Source organism: Oncorhynchus nerka, linkage group LG10 (genome assembly GCF_034236695.1).
Source record: "Oncorhynchus nerka isolate Pitt River linkage group LG10, Oner_Uvic_2.0, whole genome shotgun sequence".
Taxonomy (NCBI): domain Eukaryota; kingdom Metazoa; phylum Chordata; class Actinopteri; order Salmoniformes; family Salmonidae; genus Oncorhynchus; species Oncorhynchus nerka.
The window spans coordinates 78362201-78378901 of record NC_088405.1 but is presented as its reverse complement, the minus strand read 5'-3'; the positions used below and the strand labels follow the sequence as shown (position 1 = coordinate 78378901).

Below are 16701 nucleotides of genomic sequence, written 5' to 3'. Positions count from 1 at the left end.
CAACTAATCACTGAATATACAGGTCATTCTCAAAGATAAGGTTTTGGGGTGGTTTACCATGTACTGCGTGGCTCCTGTGCTTGGTGGCATGGTAGGCTGCCTTTAACAGATTCTTCAAGCCTGGACCACAGCAGTTATACACAATGAAGCAGAAGAGGATTCCTACGATGGTGGCCAGAGTCATCTGGAGGAAAAAAGACAGGTCAACCAAATGTAATACTTGACAACAGTGCAGAAAGAGTTGTGGTTCTATTCTATTTGAATCCAGGGTTACATCCCAAATTGCACCCTATTGCCTATTTAGTGCACTACTTCTGACCAGAGAAAGTTGTGCACTATATAGGGTACAATTTGGGACACACACAGGGAACACACCAGCATGTAGAAAAGGCCTCTGCTGGGGTCCAATGGGAATCCATGCACATGGAGTATAAACCGCAACGCATAGTCACAGTACGTACTCAAATCTATACCCCTAAAGAAGAACACAAGGCACTGTTAATATGCAATCAGACCTTTTGTGTGCACCCATTGACAAAAAGTACACCCTATACACAGATGTAATGCAAAATTTGAGCCGTACTTGTTTGAGACTTCGATGACAAAGTAATAGTCTGGTGCTTCCAGGCTCTGAGCCGCCATGTTGCCACAGGGAGATTTCCCCTGACACATCCACCTGCACATCAACAAGTAGCCCAGTCAGTGATCAGTATGTAGCCTGGTCCCAGATCTGATTGTGCTGTATAGCCAACTCACATTTTACTGCACCTATCCAGTGTATGTGACTATATACAGTGCATTCGGAAATTATTCAGACCCCTTGACTTTATCCACATTTAGTTAACGTTACTGCTGTATTTTAAAATTGATTACATACAGTTTTCCTCAAATCCACACACAATTCCACTTAATGACAAAGCAAAGATTATTGCTAATTTATTCAATACTAAATACCCTATTTTAATTATTCAGACACTTTGCTATGAGACTCAATTGAGCTCCGGTACATCCTTTTTCCATTGATCTTCCCTTGAGATGTTTCTACAACTTGGGAGTCCACCTGTGGTAAATTCAATTGATTGGACATGATCTGGAAAGACACACACGTCTATATAAGGTCCCACAGTTGACAATGCATGTCAGAGCAAAAACCAAGCCATGAGGTCGAAGGAATTGTCCATAGAGCACCGAGACAGGATTGTGTCGAGGCACAGATCTGGGGAAGGGTACCAAAACTGCTGCATTAAAGATCCCCAAGAACACAGTGGCCTCCATCATTCTTAAATGGAAGAAGTTTGGAACCAACAAGACTCCCCAGAGGGAAAGATGAGTGAGATACTTGATGAAAACCTGCTCCAGGGCATTCAGGACCTCAGACTGGGGTGAAGGTTCACCTACCAACAGGACAAATACCCTAAGCACACAGCCAAGACAATGTAGGAGTGACTTCGAGACAAGTCTCTGAATGTCCTTGAGTGCCAGAGCCCGGACATGAACCTGATCGAACATCTCTGGAGACCTGAAAATAGTTGTGCAGCAATGCTCCCCATCCAACCTCACAGAGCTTGAGAGGATCTGCAGTGAAGAATGGGAGAAACTCCCCAAAAAAAGATGTCATACCCAAGAAGACTTCAGTCTGTAATCGCTGCCAAAGGTGCTTCAACTAAGTACCCAGCAAAGGGTCTGAATACTTAAGTAAATCTGATTAAGTTGTTTTATTTTTAATACATTTCTAAAAACATGTTTTTGATTTGTCACTATGGGGTATTATGCAAAGATTTAGAAAAAACAAACAATTTAATTAATTTTAGAACAAGGCTGTAACGTAACAATATGGAAAAATCAAGGGGTCTGAATACTTTCCAAATGCACTGTGAGTATGTATTTTTTATTTTATTTAACCTTTATTTAACCAGTAAGGGCTCATTGAGATTTAAAATCTCTTTTTCAAGAGCGTCCTGGCCAAGTCATTACAAAAAATACAGACAAACAACATGAAAAACTACAAGTAATCACCATAGAATTCACAAGAGTATAACAAAATCAAAAACAGCAAATTAAAAACATTGACAGGTCAGGGAATCAGTCTCAAGATCATTCATCAGTGATTTAAAAATACCAATCGGGACAAGTTCTTCCAGTTTAAAAGTATTTTGTAAGGCGTTCCAAGATGATGGCGCAGAGTATATAAAAGCCCTTTTACCAAATTCAGTTCAGACATTTGGAACAGTTAGCAGGATAAAGTCCAGCGAACGAAGAGAGTACCCACCACATTTCTGAACAATAAAAATGCCCAAATAAAAAGGTAGTAAACCCAAAATGGCTTTGTAAATCAAAGTATACTAGTGCCTGAGCCTACGAGTGACTAGAGAAGGCCAGCCAACCCTGGTATACAAAGTGATGCAGGCCACAAATGTGCATGTGTCTGCTCAAACGGTCAGAAACAGACTCCATGAGGGTGGTATGAGGGCCCGACGTCCACAGGTGGGGGTTGTGCTTACAGCCCAACACGGTGCAGGACGTTTGGAATTTGCCAGAGAACACCAAGATTGCCAAATTTGCCACTGGCGCCCTGTGCTCTTCACAGATGAAAGCAGGTTCACACTGAGCACATGTGACAGACGTGACAGTCTGGAGACGCCGTGGAGAACGTTCTGCTGCCTGCAACATCCTCCAGCATGACCGGTTTGGCGGTGGGTCAGTCATGGTGTGGGGTGGCATTTCTTTGGGGGGCCGCACAGCCCTCCATGTGCTCGCCAGAGGTAGCCTGACTGCCATTAGGTACCAAGATGAGATCCCCAGACCCCTTGTGAGACCATATGCTGGTGCGGTTGGCCCTGGGTTCCTCCTAATGCAAGACAATGCTAGACCTCATGTGGCTGGAGTGTGTCAGCAGTTCCTGAAAGAGGAAGGCATTGATGCTATGGACTGGCCCGCCCGTTCCCCAGACCTGAATCCAATTGAGCACATCTGGGACATCATGTCTCGCTCCATTCACCAACGCCACGTTGCACCACAGACTGTCCAGGAGTTGGCGGATGCTTTAGTCCAGGTCTGGGAGGAGATCCCTCAGGAGACCATCCGCCACCTCATCAGGAGCATGCCCAGGCGTTGTAGGGAGGTCATAGAGGCTCATGGAGGACACACACACTACCGAGCCTCATTTTGACTTGTTTTAAGGACATTACATCAAAGTTGGATCAGCCTGTAGTAATGGTTTTCCACTTTAATTTTGAGTGACTCCAAATCCAGACCTCCATGGGTTGATAAATTTGATTTCCATTGATAATTTTTGTGTGATTTTGTTGTCAGCACATTCAACTATGTAAAAAAAAAAAATGTAATAAGAATATTTCATTCATTCAGATCTAGGATGTGTTATTTTAGTGTTCCCTTTATTTTTTTGAGCAGTGTATATTACATGTATATATATGTATATACACGTGTGTTTGTATATATATATATATACATACACATATATATATGTGTATGTATATATATATACACACACACACACGTGTATATGAGTATATATATATATATATATATATATATATATATACATACGTGTGTAGATTTATATGTGTGTATATATATATATATGTACATCAAATCAAATCAAATTTTATTTGTCACATACACATGTTTAGCAGATGTTAATGCGAGTATAGCGAAATGCTTGTGCTTCTAGTTCCGACAATGCAGTAATAACCAACGAGTAATCTAACCTAACAATTTCACAACAGCTACCTTATACACACAAGTGTAAAGGGATGAAGAATATGTACATAAAGATATATGAATGAGTGATGGTACAGAACGGCATAGGCTCGATGCAGTAGATGGTATCGAGTACAGTATATACATATGAGATGAGTAATGTAGGGTATGTAAACATATTAAGTGGCATTGTTTAAAGTGGCTAGTGATATATGTATTACATAAAAATGGCAAGATGCAGTAGGTGGTATAGAGTACAGTATTGTCATGATGTTGGCCTGGGGGTAGGTTTATGACAGTCATAAATACCTCTTCCCCCCTTTTTCCTCTCTCTACCCTACTGATGTTACATTTGCAAAACCCTTGGTTAACATTGAGATTCTGGGAACATCAGAAGGTGGGGGAAATGAACTATATTCTGGTAATTCAACCAATTGAACATATGCGGTGGTACTTAATGAATATGATGTCAGTTCGGTTGTCATCTGAGACATTCTCATCAATGATAAGATTACAAACTCAACAGTGGAAATTCTACACATCAGAGTTATAGGATTCACATGGAATTGTTGTTCAATTTAAATGTTTGAATATGAAATTATTCGTGATGGGATGAAATGTGATTTTAGCTTCTAAAATGTGAGATTTGGGTTTTCATAAGGTTGGGCTCTGCTCAAACAGTGGCCCGACACGCCCTCCTCTCCTTTCCTATATAAAGCCTTGATGACAATATAACCTCCTGTTCCGAGGACGACGGTCCGATGTCAGAATGGTTCAGATAATAACTACAGAACGAAGCCAACATCAGCGTGAGCTTTGGTTGCGAATGGTATGAACTTTGAACTCTTATTCACTACAGAAGTGATACCTCCTAGCCGTTGGGTTAGCAACAGCCGCTGCAAACGAGGGTTAGGAAGGAACAGACAGTGTATCCCGTCTATCACGCAACGACGTTACTACAACGTATCCAATTGACAACCAGACATTCTTCATTCTTGTGTCATGTGACTCGTTAGTGTTACCAGGGAGGGAAAATGGCTCATTGGGCCCAATTTGGACATTTTCACTTAGGGGTGTACTCACTTTTGTTGCCAGCGGTTTAGACATTAATGGCTGTGTGTTGAGTTATTTTGAGGGGACAGCAAGTTTACACTGTTATACAAGCTGTACACTCACTATTTTACATTGTAGCAAAGTGTCATTTCTTCAGTGTTGTCACATGAAAAGATATGCTCAAATATTTACAAAAATGTACTCACTTTTGTGATATATTGCATGTATGTATACGTGTGTATATACATGTGTGTATATATACATATATATATATATATATATATATATATATATATATATATATATGTGCATTAAATAAAAAATTTACAAAAAAATTATTCCCAGTCACAAATGTTTCCAGTTGCACAGTCATGGTTTCGTGCCTTTGGGAGGAGAGAATCTCCGTTTTTTTACCCATTTGGAGATTCCTTCGAGAGAGTGCAATCGTCTGTGAAAAAAGGCGTCCTTCCGATTTGCGTGTATATACGTATGTGTATATATACGTATATATATATACACACATATGTGCGTATATATACATATGTATATATATATATACACACGTGTGTGTATATATATAATTATATATATATATATGTGTATATATTTGTGTACGTGTGTGTATATATATATATATATATATTTATACACATATACATGCTTCAAATAGTATGTCTGTGAGTGTGTGTGTATATATATGTATGTATATAGGTATGTGTGTATATATACAGTTGAAGACGGAAGTTTACATTACACTTAGGTCGGAGTCATTAAAACTAGTTTTCAACAACTCCACAAATTTCTTGTTAACAAACTATAGTTTTGGCAAGAGGTTAGGACATCTACTTTGTGCATGACACAAGTAATTTCTCCAACAACTGTTTACAGACAGATTATTTCACTTATAATTCACTGTATCACAATTCCAGTGGGTCAGAAGTTTACATACACTAAGTTGACTGTGCCTTTAAACAGCTTGGAAAATTCCAGAAAATTATGTCATGGCTTTAGAAGATTCTGAGGCTAATTTACATCATTGAGTCAATTGGAGGTGTACCTGTGTATGTGTTTCAAGGCCTACCTTCTAACTAAGTGCCTCTTTGCTTGACATCATGTGTAAATCATAAGAAATCAGCCAAGACCTCAGAAAAATCATTGTAGACCTCCACAAGTCTGGTTCATCCTTGGGAGCAATTTCCAAAGGCCTGAAGGTACCACGCTCATCTGTACAAACAATAGTACGCAAGCATAAACACCATGGGACCACGCAGCCATCATACCGCTCAGGAACGAGAAGTGTCCTACCTCCTTGAGATTAACGTACTTTAGTGCGAAATGTGCAAATCACTCCCAGAACCACAGCAAAGGACCTTGTGAAGATGCTGGAGGAAATAGGTACAAAAGTATCTATATCCAGAGTAAAACAAGTACTATATCAACATAACCTGAAATGTCCTCTGGTCTGATGAAACAAAAATAGAACTGTTTGGCCATAATGACCATCGTTATTTTTGGAGGAAAAAGGGGGAGGCTTGCAAGCCAAAGAACACCATCCCAACCGTGAAGCACGGGGGTGGCAGCATCATGTTGTGGGGGTGCTTTGCTGCAGGAGGGACTCGTGCACTTCACAAAATAGATGGCTTCATGAGGAAGGACAATTATATGGATATATTGAAGCAACATCTCAAGACATCAGTCAGGAAGTTAAAGCTTGGTCGCAAATGGGTCTTCCAAATGGACAATGACCCCAAGCATACTTCCAAAGTTGTGGCAAAATGGCTTAAGGACAACAAAGTCAGGGTATTGGAGTGGCCATCACAAAGCCCTGACCTCAATCCTATAGAACATTTGTGGGCAGAACTGAAAAAGCATGTGCGAGCAGAAAGGCCTACAAACCTGACTCAGTTACACCAGCTCTGTCAGGAGGAATGGGCCAAAATTCACCCAACTTATTGTGGGAAGCATGTGGAAGACTACCTGAAATGATTGACCCAAGTTAAACAATTTAAAGGCAATGCTATCAAATACTTACTGAGTGTATGTAAACTTCTGACTCACTGGGAATGTGATGAAAGAAATAAAAGCTGAAATAATGTGTATATATGTATATATGTGTAGGTGAGTGTTACCGAATCTTGTTTGTATTGCCATGCATGACCACGAATCCTTCCTTAGTGATATTAACACTGCTGTCCATGTCTTCAAACATCCAGACCAGTGTCCTCTGGGAGCTGTGGGACAGAGGGAAACCAGGGTGAATCACACACATATGCATCTCTATTGGTATCGTATTTTAAACCAACCTGGTCCTAATATATTAAAACGATACATTTGGTTCCTGTGTGTTTTCCTGTGTAGCTCCAGTGCAACTCCATTACCTGTAGTTGAGGCTGTTATACATAAGCACCTCCTCTGGAGTGTAGAGGCGGATGTGATCTTTCGAGTAAGCTCCTCCGCCAACCACCTTAAAGGTATAGCTGTAGTGTAACAATTAGAGACAGTATGATATCAAGCCATGGGCTTCAACAACAGCAATTAATGTATAGAAACCACAAAGACGTTTCTTTTTATGTCTTGAGTACAAAAAGGCAGCACAAGAGGGGATGAGATTAATATGAAGGGGGAGGGGGTTTACCTCCCGAGGAATCTCTCGGACTCTCCAGAGACCATGTCCTGGATCAAGAAGAAGGGATAGAATACTGCAGACAGAGACACAATGGAGGACATGTAAATTGGGTAGGTAGTTGACGGCAGGTAGCCTAGTAGTTAGAGCGTTGGACCAGTAACCCAAAGGTTGCTGGATCGAATCCCTGAGCTGACAAGGTAAAAACCTGTCCTTCTGCCCAAGCAAGGCAGTTAACCCACTGTTCCCCAGGCGCTGAAGACGTGGATGTCGATTATTGCAGCACCTCTCTGATTCAGAGGGGTTGGGTTAAATGCAGAAGACACATTTCAGTTGACTGCATTCAGTTGTACAACTGACTGACTAGGTATCCCCCTTTTCCTATTTAGAGGGGGCTTACATTATACATTTTCACTGCCGTGCTCCCCGCCGCACTAATGTACAAGATGTATGTATGCAATTTAGATTTAGGTTGAGGGTCAAAACTTATGTCTTCGCAAACGTTGACTATTTCAAATCAGGTTTAGTTCAGGGTCATAGTCTCACGGTCTTCGTAGTAAAAGCAAGGCATGATGGGGTCGGGTTTGGGGCAGTTGAAGTAGCGCTTGTTGTTGTTGGCACACTGCTCCAGGGTGGTTGTGATGTCAAACGCCAGGCGGTTCCCGGGAGGGCAGCCAATGTAGATGGGCACCCTGTGCAGCCCCTAAGTGGTGGTGCAAAACAAAACGGAATATCAGTTACAGGTGGCAGAGACATGTATGCCTGGTCACACTATAGGGCTGAGCTGAGCTGTATTGGGCTAGCCTGGTAACACATCCACCATAGTTGCTGAAATTGTGATGGAAAGGATGACATGAAAGGAAAATAATCGAGCCATGTGAATTATGCATTAGATGGCATTGAATGGCCTATAGCACCAGTGTTTTCAATGCATTGGGTTGTCTTGAAGTTGACCCTACTAAATGAGTCTAACAAAATAGGACAGCATAGATGGAGTACAGACAACATAATACTGACTCTAAGGGCTATCCCCTGGTCTTTCTGTTGGTAGCACTTCATCTCCGAGCTGCTCACCTGCATTCACACATCAGTTCGAGAGAGAGAGAGAGAGACACCTGGTGGATAGAAGACTCAACAACACTACTCATAAAACATCTCCAAACATTCAGAGTTGTAGCATTCCCTGTCAAATATATGAGCCATATTGTTCCAGGCCCTCGCCGTTCGCATCTCACCCTTAGCAGGAGGTTGAAAGCCAGGAGCCCCTCACCCGCCAGCACTTGACCGGGAAACAGCCCCCTGTCTTTCACAGTCACCTGGGAACGCGGAAGAACAAAATTTTGTTCTGTAATGGTAACACTATACAGTTTGTCCTGTTTGCTCAGTTGGTAGAGCACGCTAGGGTCGTGGGCCATGGGTTCGATTGCCACTGGGGCCACCGATATGAAAATGTATGCATGCTCTGGATAAAAGTGTCTGCTAAATGGCAAATATTATATTACACTGAGCTGTGAGCACACTGCCACTGTGATCAACTGAAAATATGTGAAAATGAAGAAATATGTTGTAGATTGTAAAAGTCAGGGACATACTGAGGTATCATAGGCTTGGTTTCTGTATGTGTTACCTTATATAACACGGCCCCTCTGTTGAAGAGCTCGTTCCTGGTCACAGACACATGGATGTAGCGGTTGTTGGATACCTCAGCTGAGAGCCAGATGTAGTTGATGTCACTGAGCTCTTTAAGGTACGACAATCATTAGAGACACACAACAAATGACGTAAAACAACATCACAGGAACGCCAACAGAATGCTCTTAAACAGTTCATTAGTATGTTGAAATGATTTTCACTGGTGTATGACTTGAGTACAAACATCATTCACTTTCTTTTAAATATAGCCTAATGAACATGAGCCCATTCTCTGCTCCCACCTCGGGGTTTCTCCTCCACAGAGAGGTGTTTGGCTGAGCCGCAGGCGATGTAGATGGAGAAGGAGAAGGAGGAGACCCGGTCCAGGTACACCATGTCTGGGAAGGTGATCTCCGAACTCATGTAGGCCCGGGAGTAGCCCCCAATCTCCACGTTGAAGCCTGTGGACGACACGCCGTTGCTAGCCATGTAGAAGTAGTAGTCCTGGGGAGCCAAGAGGACATGATTGGTATTAAGGGGTAAAAGGAAACTTTCATGTGGAGTGACAGATGGTGTATATATTTGTGTGTGTATCCATCTGTGCGTGTGTGTTTTCTGTGCAGGGTCAAACTCTTAGAAGAAGAATCTGACCGCATATATAACTTTGTCCTTCCACCAGCGCCAGGTTGGGTTATGGACGGGGTCGCCAATGTCCTGGAAAGAGGTAAAGTCAATCAAGTCAGTATCGTTAAATCCTTCACAAAAGCAATGCCTCCTCTGGCAATCACAACAGCACTGAGGTGAGGGATTTCACCAGCCTGATGGGAGGCGGTAATTTTACACTGGAGCTTGAGGAAGGAGAATGAAGGAGTAGGACACAATCCCAAATTGGCCCCTCGATTCTTCGCTCTATGCACTTGTGGAGATCTGAGGTAGATAATGGTCAAATGTTTTTTAACCCTTATTTTACCAGGTAAGTTGACCGAGATGACATTCTCATTTGTAGGACCTGGGGAAATCCTCTCATCTCCACAAGTGAATTGGGGTCGACTTGGGATTGGGCGATGTATGGAGCAGACAGACGGCTGATATAGGCCTACCATGATGTAGTCCGAGTGCAGTTGGAGCAGGTGGTGCAGCAGGCCCTGGTAGGTGGCCAGGGAGGCAGTGGTCTGGAGGCCCAAGGAGGTGGGCACCAGGGGGGGCCGGGTCAGGTATTGCTGGATGCGGTTGTAGGGCTCTGGGTGGGGCAGGTCTGCCATGTGCTCCCAGAAGAAGGGGCAGGTCAGGGGAAAAGAGAAGGCACTGAACGACCTGGGGGGAGAGGGGAAAGGGCGGGAGAAAGGAAAACGGTAATATATATATATATATATATATATATATATATATATATATATTCGGCAAAAAATGTATAGTCAGTAGAAAACCCAGATAAAGGAACAGTACTCCAAGTGGTGGACTTTGCGGGGGGTGGTCGAGAAGTGACTATAGGAAAGTATCTCTGGCACAGGCAGCTCCCTCTTCACCACAGAACCCTTTCCCTTAGAGTCCACTGTGTAAACCACCTAACGAGAGGAAAGAGAGACGAAAGAGAGGGTTTACCGTCAACCTCCCACAGGTGGAATTATACAACATCTACACTGAGACAACTAAACATTAGGAACACCTGCTCTTTCCATTACAAAGACTGACCAGGTGAAAGCTATGATCCCTTATTGATGTTACCTGTTAAATCTGTGTAGATGAAGGGGAGAAGACAGGTTAAAAGAAGGAGTTTTCAGCCTCCAGACAATTGAGACGTGTGCCATTCAGAGGGTGGATTGACAAGACAAAAGATTTAAGTGCCTTTGAAAAGGGTATGGTAGTAGGTGCCAGGCGCACCGGTTTGAGTGTCAAAAACTGCAACGCACTCAGGTTTTTTACATTCAGCAGTTTCCCGTGTGTTTCAAGAATGGTCCACCACCAAAAGGACATCCAGCAAACTTGACACAATTGTGTCAAGCATTGGAGTCAACATGGGCCAGCTTCCCTGTGGAATGCTTGATACCTTGTAGAGTCCATTCTAGACAAATTGAGGCTGTTCTGAGGGCAAAAGGGATGCAACTCAATATTAGGAAGGTGTTCCTAATGTTCTGTACACGCAGTGTATATTCTCATGAAAACAAATAGGCCTAGTGCACACTCAGATTGTACAAGTGATGTACAACCTATTTTATATAACAACTGTGATCAAATCTTAAGACTGCCACAACTGTCTGATTCTACCACAATACACTTGTCAATCTGGTTAATCATACACATCCCTATGAGACTGATACACAATCCACGTTTATAAATTGATAATAGTTATAGGGTTACCTCCTGCAACTGTTTGTCCCAGTCGTAGAAGACAGTGAGCAGGCTGTGGGTCATGGAGTAGGAGCTGTCGCCCTTCAGAGCCTGAAGGCTAGAGAAGGCCTGCCAGCCCAGGGAGGGGCGCACTCGCATTACCTGGTCCACGCCCTCCTGCCCCCACCACAGCTGAAACACACACGTGCACACAAACTAACATGCTCACACACACTCATTTGTAACACAAATACACGTAATTTCACAATGAATGAGCAAAAAAGTACTTCACACGGATATACATACCTCTTCGGTCTCTGTGACGAAGGCGAACTCTCCGTGGTAGGACAGAGTGAAGTACTTGATCATCTGATCCAGAGGGAAGCCATTAAAGAACAGGTAGCTCATCCCCTGGTCTTGACTGTTGGGAACCACAGACAAACGATAGACAATGACTTTCTGCAAATATGACCTACCTTCATGCAAGCATCATGCATGTACAATTGAAGTCGGAAGTTTACATACACCTTAGCCAAATACATTTAAACTCAGTTTTTCACAATTCCTGACATTTAATCCTAGTAAAAATTCCCTGTTTTAGGTCAGTTAGGATCACCACTTTTTTTTAAGAATGTGAAATGTCAGAATAACAGTAGAGAGAGAAACATTTATTTCAGCTTTTATTTATTTAATCACATTTCCAGTGGGACAGAAGTTTACATACACTCAATTAGTATTTGGTAGCATTGCCTTTAAAATGGTTTAACTTGGGTCAAACATTTCAGGTAGCCTTCCATAAGCTTCCCACAATACGTTGGGTGAATTTTGGCCCATTCCTCCTGACAGAGCTGGTGTAACTGAGTCAGGTTTGTATGCCTCCTTGCTCGCACACGCTTTTTCAGTTCTGCCCACAAATCTTCTATAGGATTGAGGTCAGGGCTTTGTGATGGCCACTCCAATACCTCGACTTTGTTGTCCTTAAGCCATTTTGCCACAACTTTGGAAGTATGCTTGGGGTCATTGTCCATTTGGAAGACCCATTTGCAACCAAGCTTTAACTTCCTAACTGATGTCTTGAGATGTGTTGGGGATAAATCAGAATTAGTTGGGTAACATAGATAAGATGTTTTATTTTCATTATATGCTTGTGAGTTACTTCTCATCAGAAGGTATCTTGTTGTACTATATGGTGGCCATTTGCAGTTATCTGTTCTCTGTCAGGGTTCAGTTACTTGGGCCGCAGAGAGGGGAGAGGTCAAACTTGTCGTCATGTGTAAACGTATATTTTAAACCATGTGAAGGGATGATTGAGGGGGAACCAATTATCTCTTGGCTCTACCATGTCCGTGTGCCAGTCACTCCCTACTTTTCCCATCGGGGAGAGGAGGATGGCAGTGTCTGGAACCATTCTATGTTCCCTCTCTCGTTGCCCTTATCTTGACCTAGAGGCTCACTCTCCTCTCCGTGAGCTTGTCCAGAATTGGTTGTATTTGGGATGGGAGTGTCTAAAATGACAATTAATATACAGTGCCTTGCGAAAGTATTCGGCCCCCTTGAACTTTGCGACCTTTTGCCACATTTCAGGCTTCAAACATAAAGATATAAAACTGTATTTTTTTGTGAAGAATCAACAACAAGTGGGACACAATCATGAAGTGGAATGACATTTATTGGATATTTCAAACTTTTTTAACAAATAAAAAACTGAAAAATTGGGCGTGCAAAATTATTCAGCCCCTTTACTTTCAGTGCAGCAAACTCTCTTCAGAAGTTCAGTGAGGATCTCTGAATGATCCAATGTTGACCTAAATGACTAATGATGATAAATACAATCCACCTGTGTGTAATCAAGTCTCCGTATAAATGCACCTGCACTGTGATAGTCTCAGAGGTCCGTTAAAAGCGCAGAGAGCATCATGAAGAACAAGGAACACACCAGGCAGGTCCGAGATACTGTTGTGAAGAGGTTTAAAGCCGGATTTGGATACAAAAAGATTTCCCAAGCTTTAAACATCCCAAGGAGCACTGTGCAAGCGATAATATTGAAATGGAAGGAGTATCAGACCACTGCAAATCTACCAAGACCTGGCCGTCCCTCTAAACTTTCAGCTCATACAAGGAGAAGACTGATCAGAGATGCAGCCAAGAGGCCCATGATCACTCTGGATGAACTGCAGAGATCTACAGCTGAGGTGGGAGACTCTGTCCATAGGACAACAATCAGTCGTATATTGCACAAATCTGGCCTTTATGGAAGAGTGGCAAGAAGAAAGCCATTTCTTAAAGATATCCATAAAAAGTGTCGTTTAAAGTTTGCCACAAGCCACCTGGGAGACACACCAAACATGTGGAAGAAGGTTCTCTGGTCAGATGAAACCAAAATTGAACTTTTTGGCAACAATGCAAAACGTTATGTTTGGCGTAAAAGCAACACAGCGCATCACCCTGAACACACCATCCCCACTGTCAAACATGGTGGTGGCAGCATCATGGCTTGGGCCTGCTTTTCTTCAGCAGGGACAGGGAAGATGGTTAAAATTGATGGGAAGATGGATGGAGCCAAATACAGGACCATTCTGGAAGAAAACCTGATGGAGTCTGCAAAAGACCTGAGACTGGGACGGAGATGTGTCTTCCAACAAGACAATGATCCAAAACATAAAGCAAAATCTACAATGGAATGGTTCAAAAATAAACATATCCAGGTGTTAGAATGGCCAAGTCAAAGTCCAGACCTGAATCCAATCGAGAATCTGTGGAAAGAACTGAAAACTGCTGTTCACAAATGCTCTCCATCCAACCTCACTGAGCTCGAGCTGTTTTGCAAGGAGGAATGGGAAAAAATGTCAGTCTCTCGATGTGCAAAACTGATAGAGACATACCCCAAGCGACTTACAGCTGTAATCGCAGCAAAAGGTGGCGCAACAAAGTATTAACTTAAGGGGGCTGAATAATTTTGCACGCCCAATTTTTCAGTTTTTGATTTGTTAAAAAAGTTTGAAATATCCAATAAATGTCGTTCCACGTCATGATTGTGTCCCACTTGTTGTTGACTCTTCACAAAAAAATACAGTTTTATATCTTTATGTTTGAAGCCTGAAATGTGGCAAAAGGTCGCAAAGTTCAAGGGGGCCGAATGCTTTCGCAAGGCACTGTATATCATTGGGTGGGGGTAATGTCTTGGTACCACTTTATACCAAGAACGAGATAAGAGCTTTGTTTAGCCAATGCTGTCTGGCTATGGGATACTCCTCTCTGAAGTAAAGTCTTTCTTTGTGTAAGTTCCTAAGACCTGTGGTTTGTCATGTCAAATCAAATTTTATTTGTCACATACACATGGTTAGCAGATGTTAATGTGAGTGTAGCGAAATGCTTGTGCTTCTAGTTCCGACAATGCAGTAATAACCAACAAGTAATCTAGCTAACAATTCCACAACTACTACCTTATAGACACAAGTGTAAGGGGATAAGAATATGTACATAAAGATATATGAGTGAGTGATGGTACAGAGTGGCATAGGCAAGATACAGTAGATGGTATTGAGTGCAGTATATACATATGAGATGAGTATGTAAACAAAGTGGCATAGTTAAAGTGGCTAGTGATACATGTATTACATAAAGATGCAGTAGATTATATAGAGTACAGTATATACATATACATATGAGATGAATAATGTAGGGTATGTAAACATTATATTAGGTAGCATTGTTTAAAGTGGCTAGTGATATATTTTACATCATTTCCCATCAATTCCCATTATTAAAGTGGTTGGAGTTGAGTCAGTGTGTTGGCAGCAGCCACTCAATGTTAGTGGTGGCTGTTTAACAGTCTGATGGCCTTGAGATAGAAGCTGTTTTTCAGTCTCTCGGTCCCAGCTTTGATGCACCTGTACTGACCTCGCCTTCTGGATGATAGCGGGGTGAACAGGCAGTGGCTCGGGTGGTTGTTGTCCTTGATGATCTTTATGGCCTTCCTGTGACATCGGGTGGTGTAGGTGTCCTGGAGGGCAGGTAGTTTGCCCCTGGTGATGCGTTGTGCAGACCGCACTACCCTCTGGAGAGCCTTACGGTTGTGGGCGGAGCAGTTGCCGTACCAGGCGGTGATACAGCCCGACAGGATGCTCTCGATTGAGCATCTGTAGAAGTTTGTGAGTGCTTTTGGTGACAAGCCAAATTTCTTCAACCTCAGGAGGTTGAAGAGGCGACTAGGGGGGTGGATCTTTGCTATAAAAGATCTCAGTTGCCATTATGTTGACCACTCTCAACTTTTCATTAGAGATACTGAAATGTTGAAAGTCAAAATGCTATTGCAAAAGCTTAATTATTATTAAAGGTGAAGGTTAACTCTGACTGGTGTGTGATTTGCTCTCTCATCATTTGGTAATTAAGGACATTTCCATGACAGATGTTGCTTCAATATATCCACAGAATTTTACTTCCTCATGATACCATCTATTTTGTGAAGTATACTTGTCCCTCCTGCAGCAAAGCACCCCCACGACAAGATGCTTCCACCCCAGTGCTTCACGGTTGGGATGGTGTTCTTCAGCTTGCAAGCCTCCCCCTTTCTCCTCCAAACATAACGATGGTCATTATGGCCAAACAGTTCTATTTTTGTTTCATCAGACCAGAGGACATTTCTCCAAAAAGTACAATCTTTTTCCCCATGTGCAGTTGCAAACCGTAGTCTGGCTTTTTTTATGGCAGTTTTGGAGCAAAGGCTTCTTCCTTGCTGAGCGGCCTTTCAGGTTATGTCGATATAGGACTCGTTTTACTGTGGATATATGTACTTTTGTACCTGTTTCCTCCAGCATCTTCACAAGATGCTTTGCTGTTGTTCTGAGATTGATTTGCACTTTTCGCACCAAAGTACGTTCATCTCTAAGAGACAGAACGCGTCTCCTTCCTGAGTGGTATGACAGCTGCGTGGTCCCATGGTGTTTATACTTGTGTACTATAGTTTGTACAGATGCACGTGGTACCTTCAGGCGTTTGGAAATTGCTCCCAAGGATGAACCAGACTTGTGGAGGTCTAAAAAAACTTCTGAGGTCTTGTATTTCTTTTGATTTTCCCATGATGTCAAGAAAATAAGCACGGAGTTGAAAGGTAGGCCTTGAAATATATCCACAGGTACACCTCCAATTGACTCAAATTATGTCAATTAGCCTATCAGAAGCTTCTAAAGCCATAACATAATTTTCTGGAATATTCCAAGCTGTTTAAAGGCAAAGTCAACTTAGTGTTTGTAAACTTCTTTGGAATTGTGATTATTTCACTTATAATTCACTGTCTGTAAACAATTGTTGGAGAAATTACTTGTGTCATGCACAAAGTAGATGAC

The 16701-nt window shown here is 42.3% G+C and overlaps 1 protein-coding gene across 1 annotated transcript in view; it reads right to left on the bottom strand.

Annotated features, from left to right (window-relative positions):
- Window positions 1–16701, bottom strand: part of LOC115136039 (cation channel sperm-associated auxiliary subunit gamma-like) — a 32354-nt gene that overhangs the window by 451 nt on the left and 15202 nt on the right. Inside the window, exons 13-28 of the mRNA XM_029671380.2 lie at window positions 11663–11777; window positions 11387–11548; window positions 10475–10593; window positions 10129–10342; window positions 9680–9742; window positions 9331–9532; window positions 9024–9136; window positions 8632–8712; window positions 8414–8470; window positions 7943–8099; window positions 7409–7472; window positions 7152–7250; window positions 6903–7004; window positions 584–676; window positions 376–475; window positions 58–184 (exon numbers count right to left, since the gene is read on the bottom strand). Of these exons, the coding sequence (XP_029527240.2) occupies window positions 58–184; window positions 376–475; window positions 584–676; window positions 6903–7004; window positions 7152–7250; window positions 7409–7472; window positions 7943–8099; window positions 8414–8470; window positions 8632–8712; window positions 9024–9136; window positions 9331–9532; window positions 9680–9742; window positions 10129–10342; window positions 10475–10593; window positions 11387–11548; window positions 11663–11777 (1868 nt within the window). The remainder of the gene's footprint in view (window positions 1–57; window positions 185–375; window positions 476–583; window positions 677–6902; window positions 7005–7151; window positions 7251–7408; window positions 7473–7942; window positions 8100–8413; window positions 8471–8631; window positions 8713–9023; window positions 9137–9330; window positions 9533–9679; window positions 9743–10128; window positions 10343–10474; window positions 10594–11386; window positions 11549–11662; window positions 11778–16701) is intronic.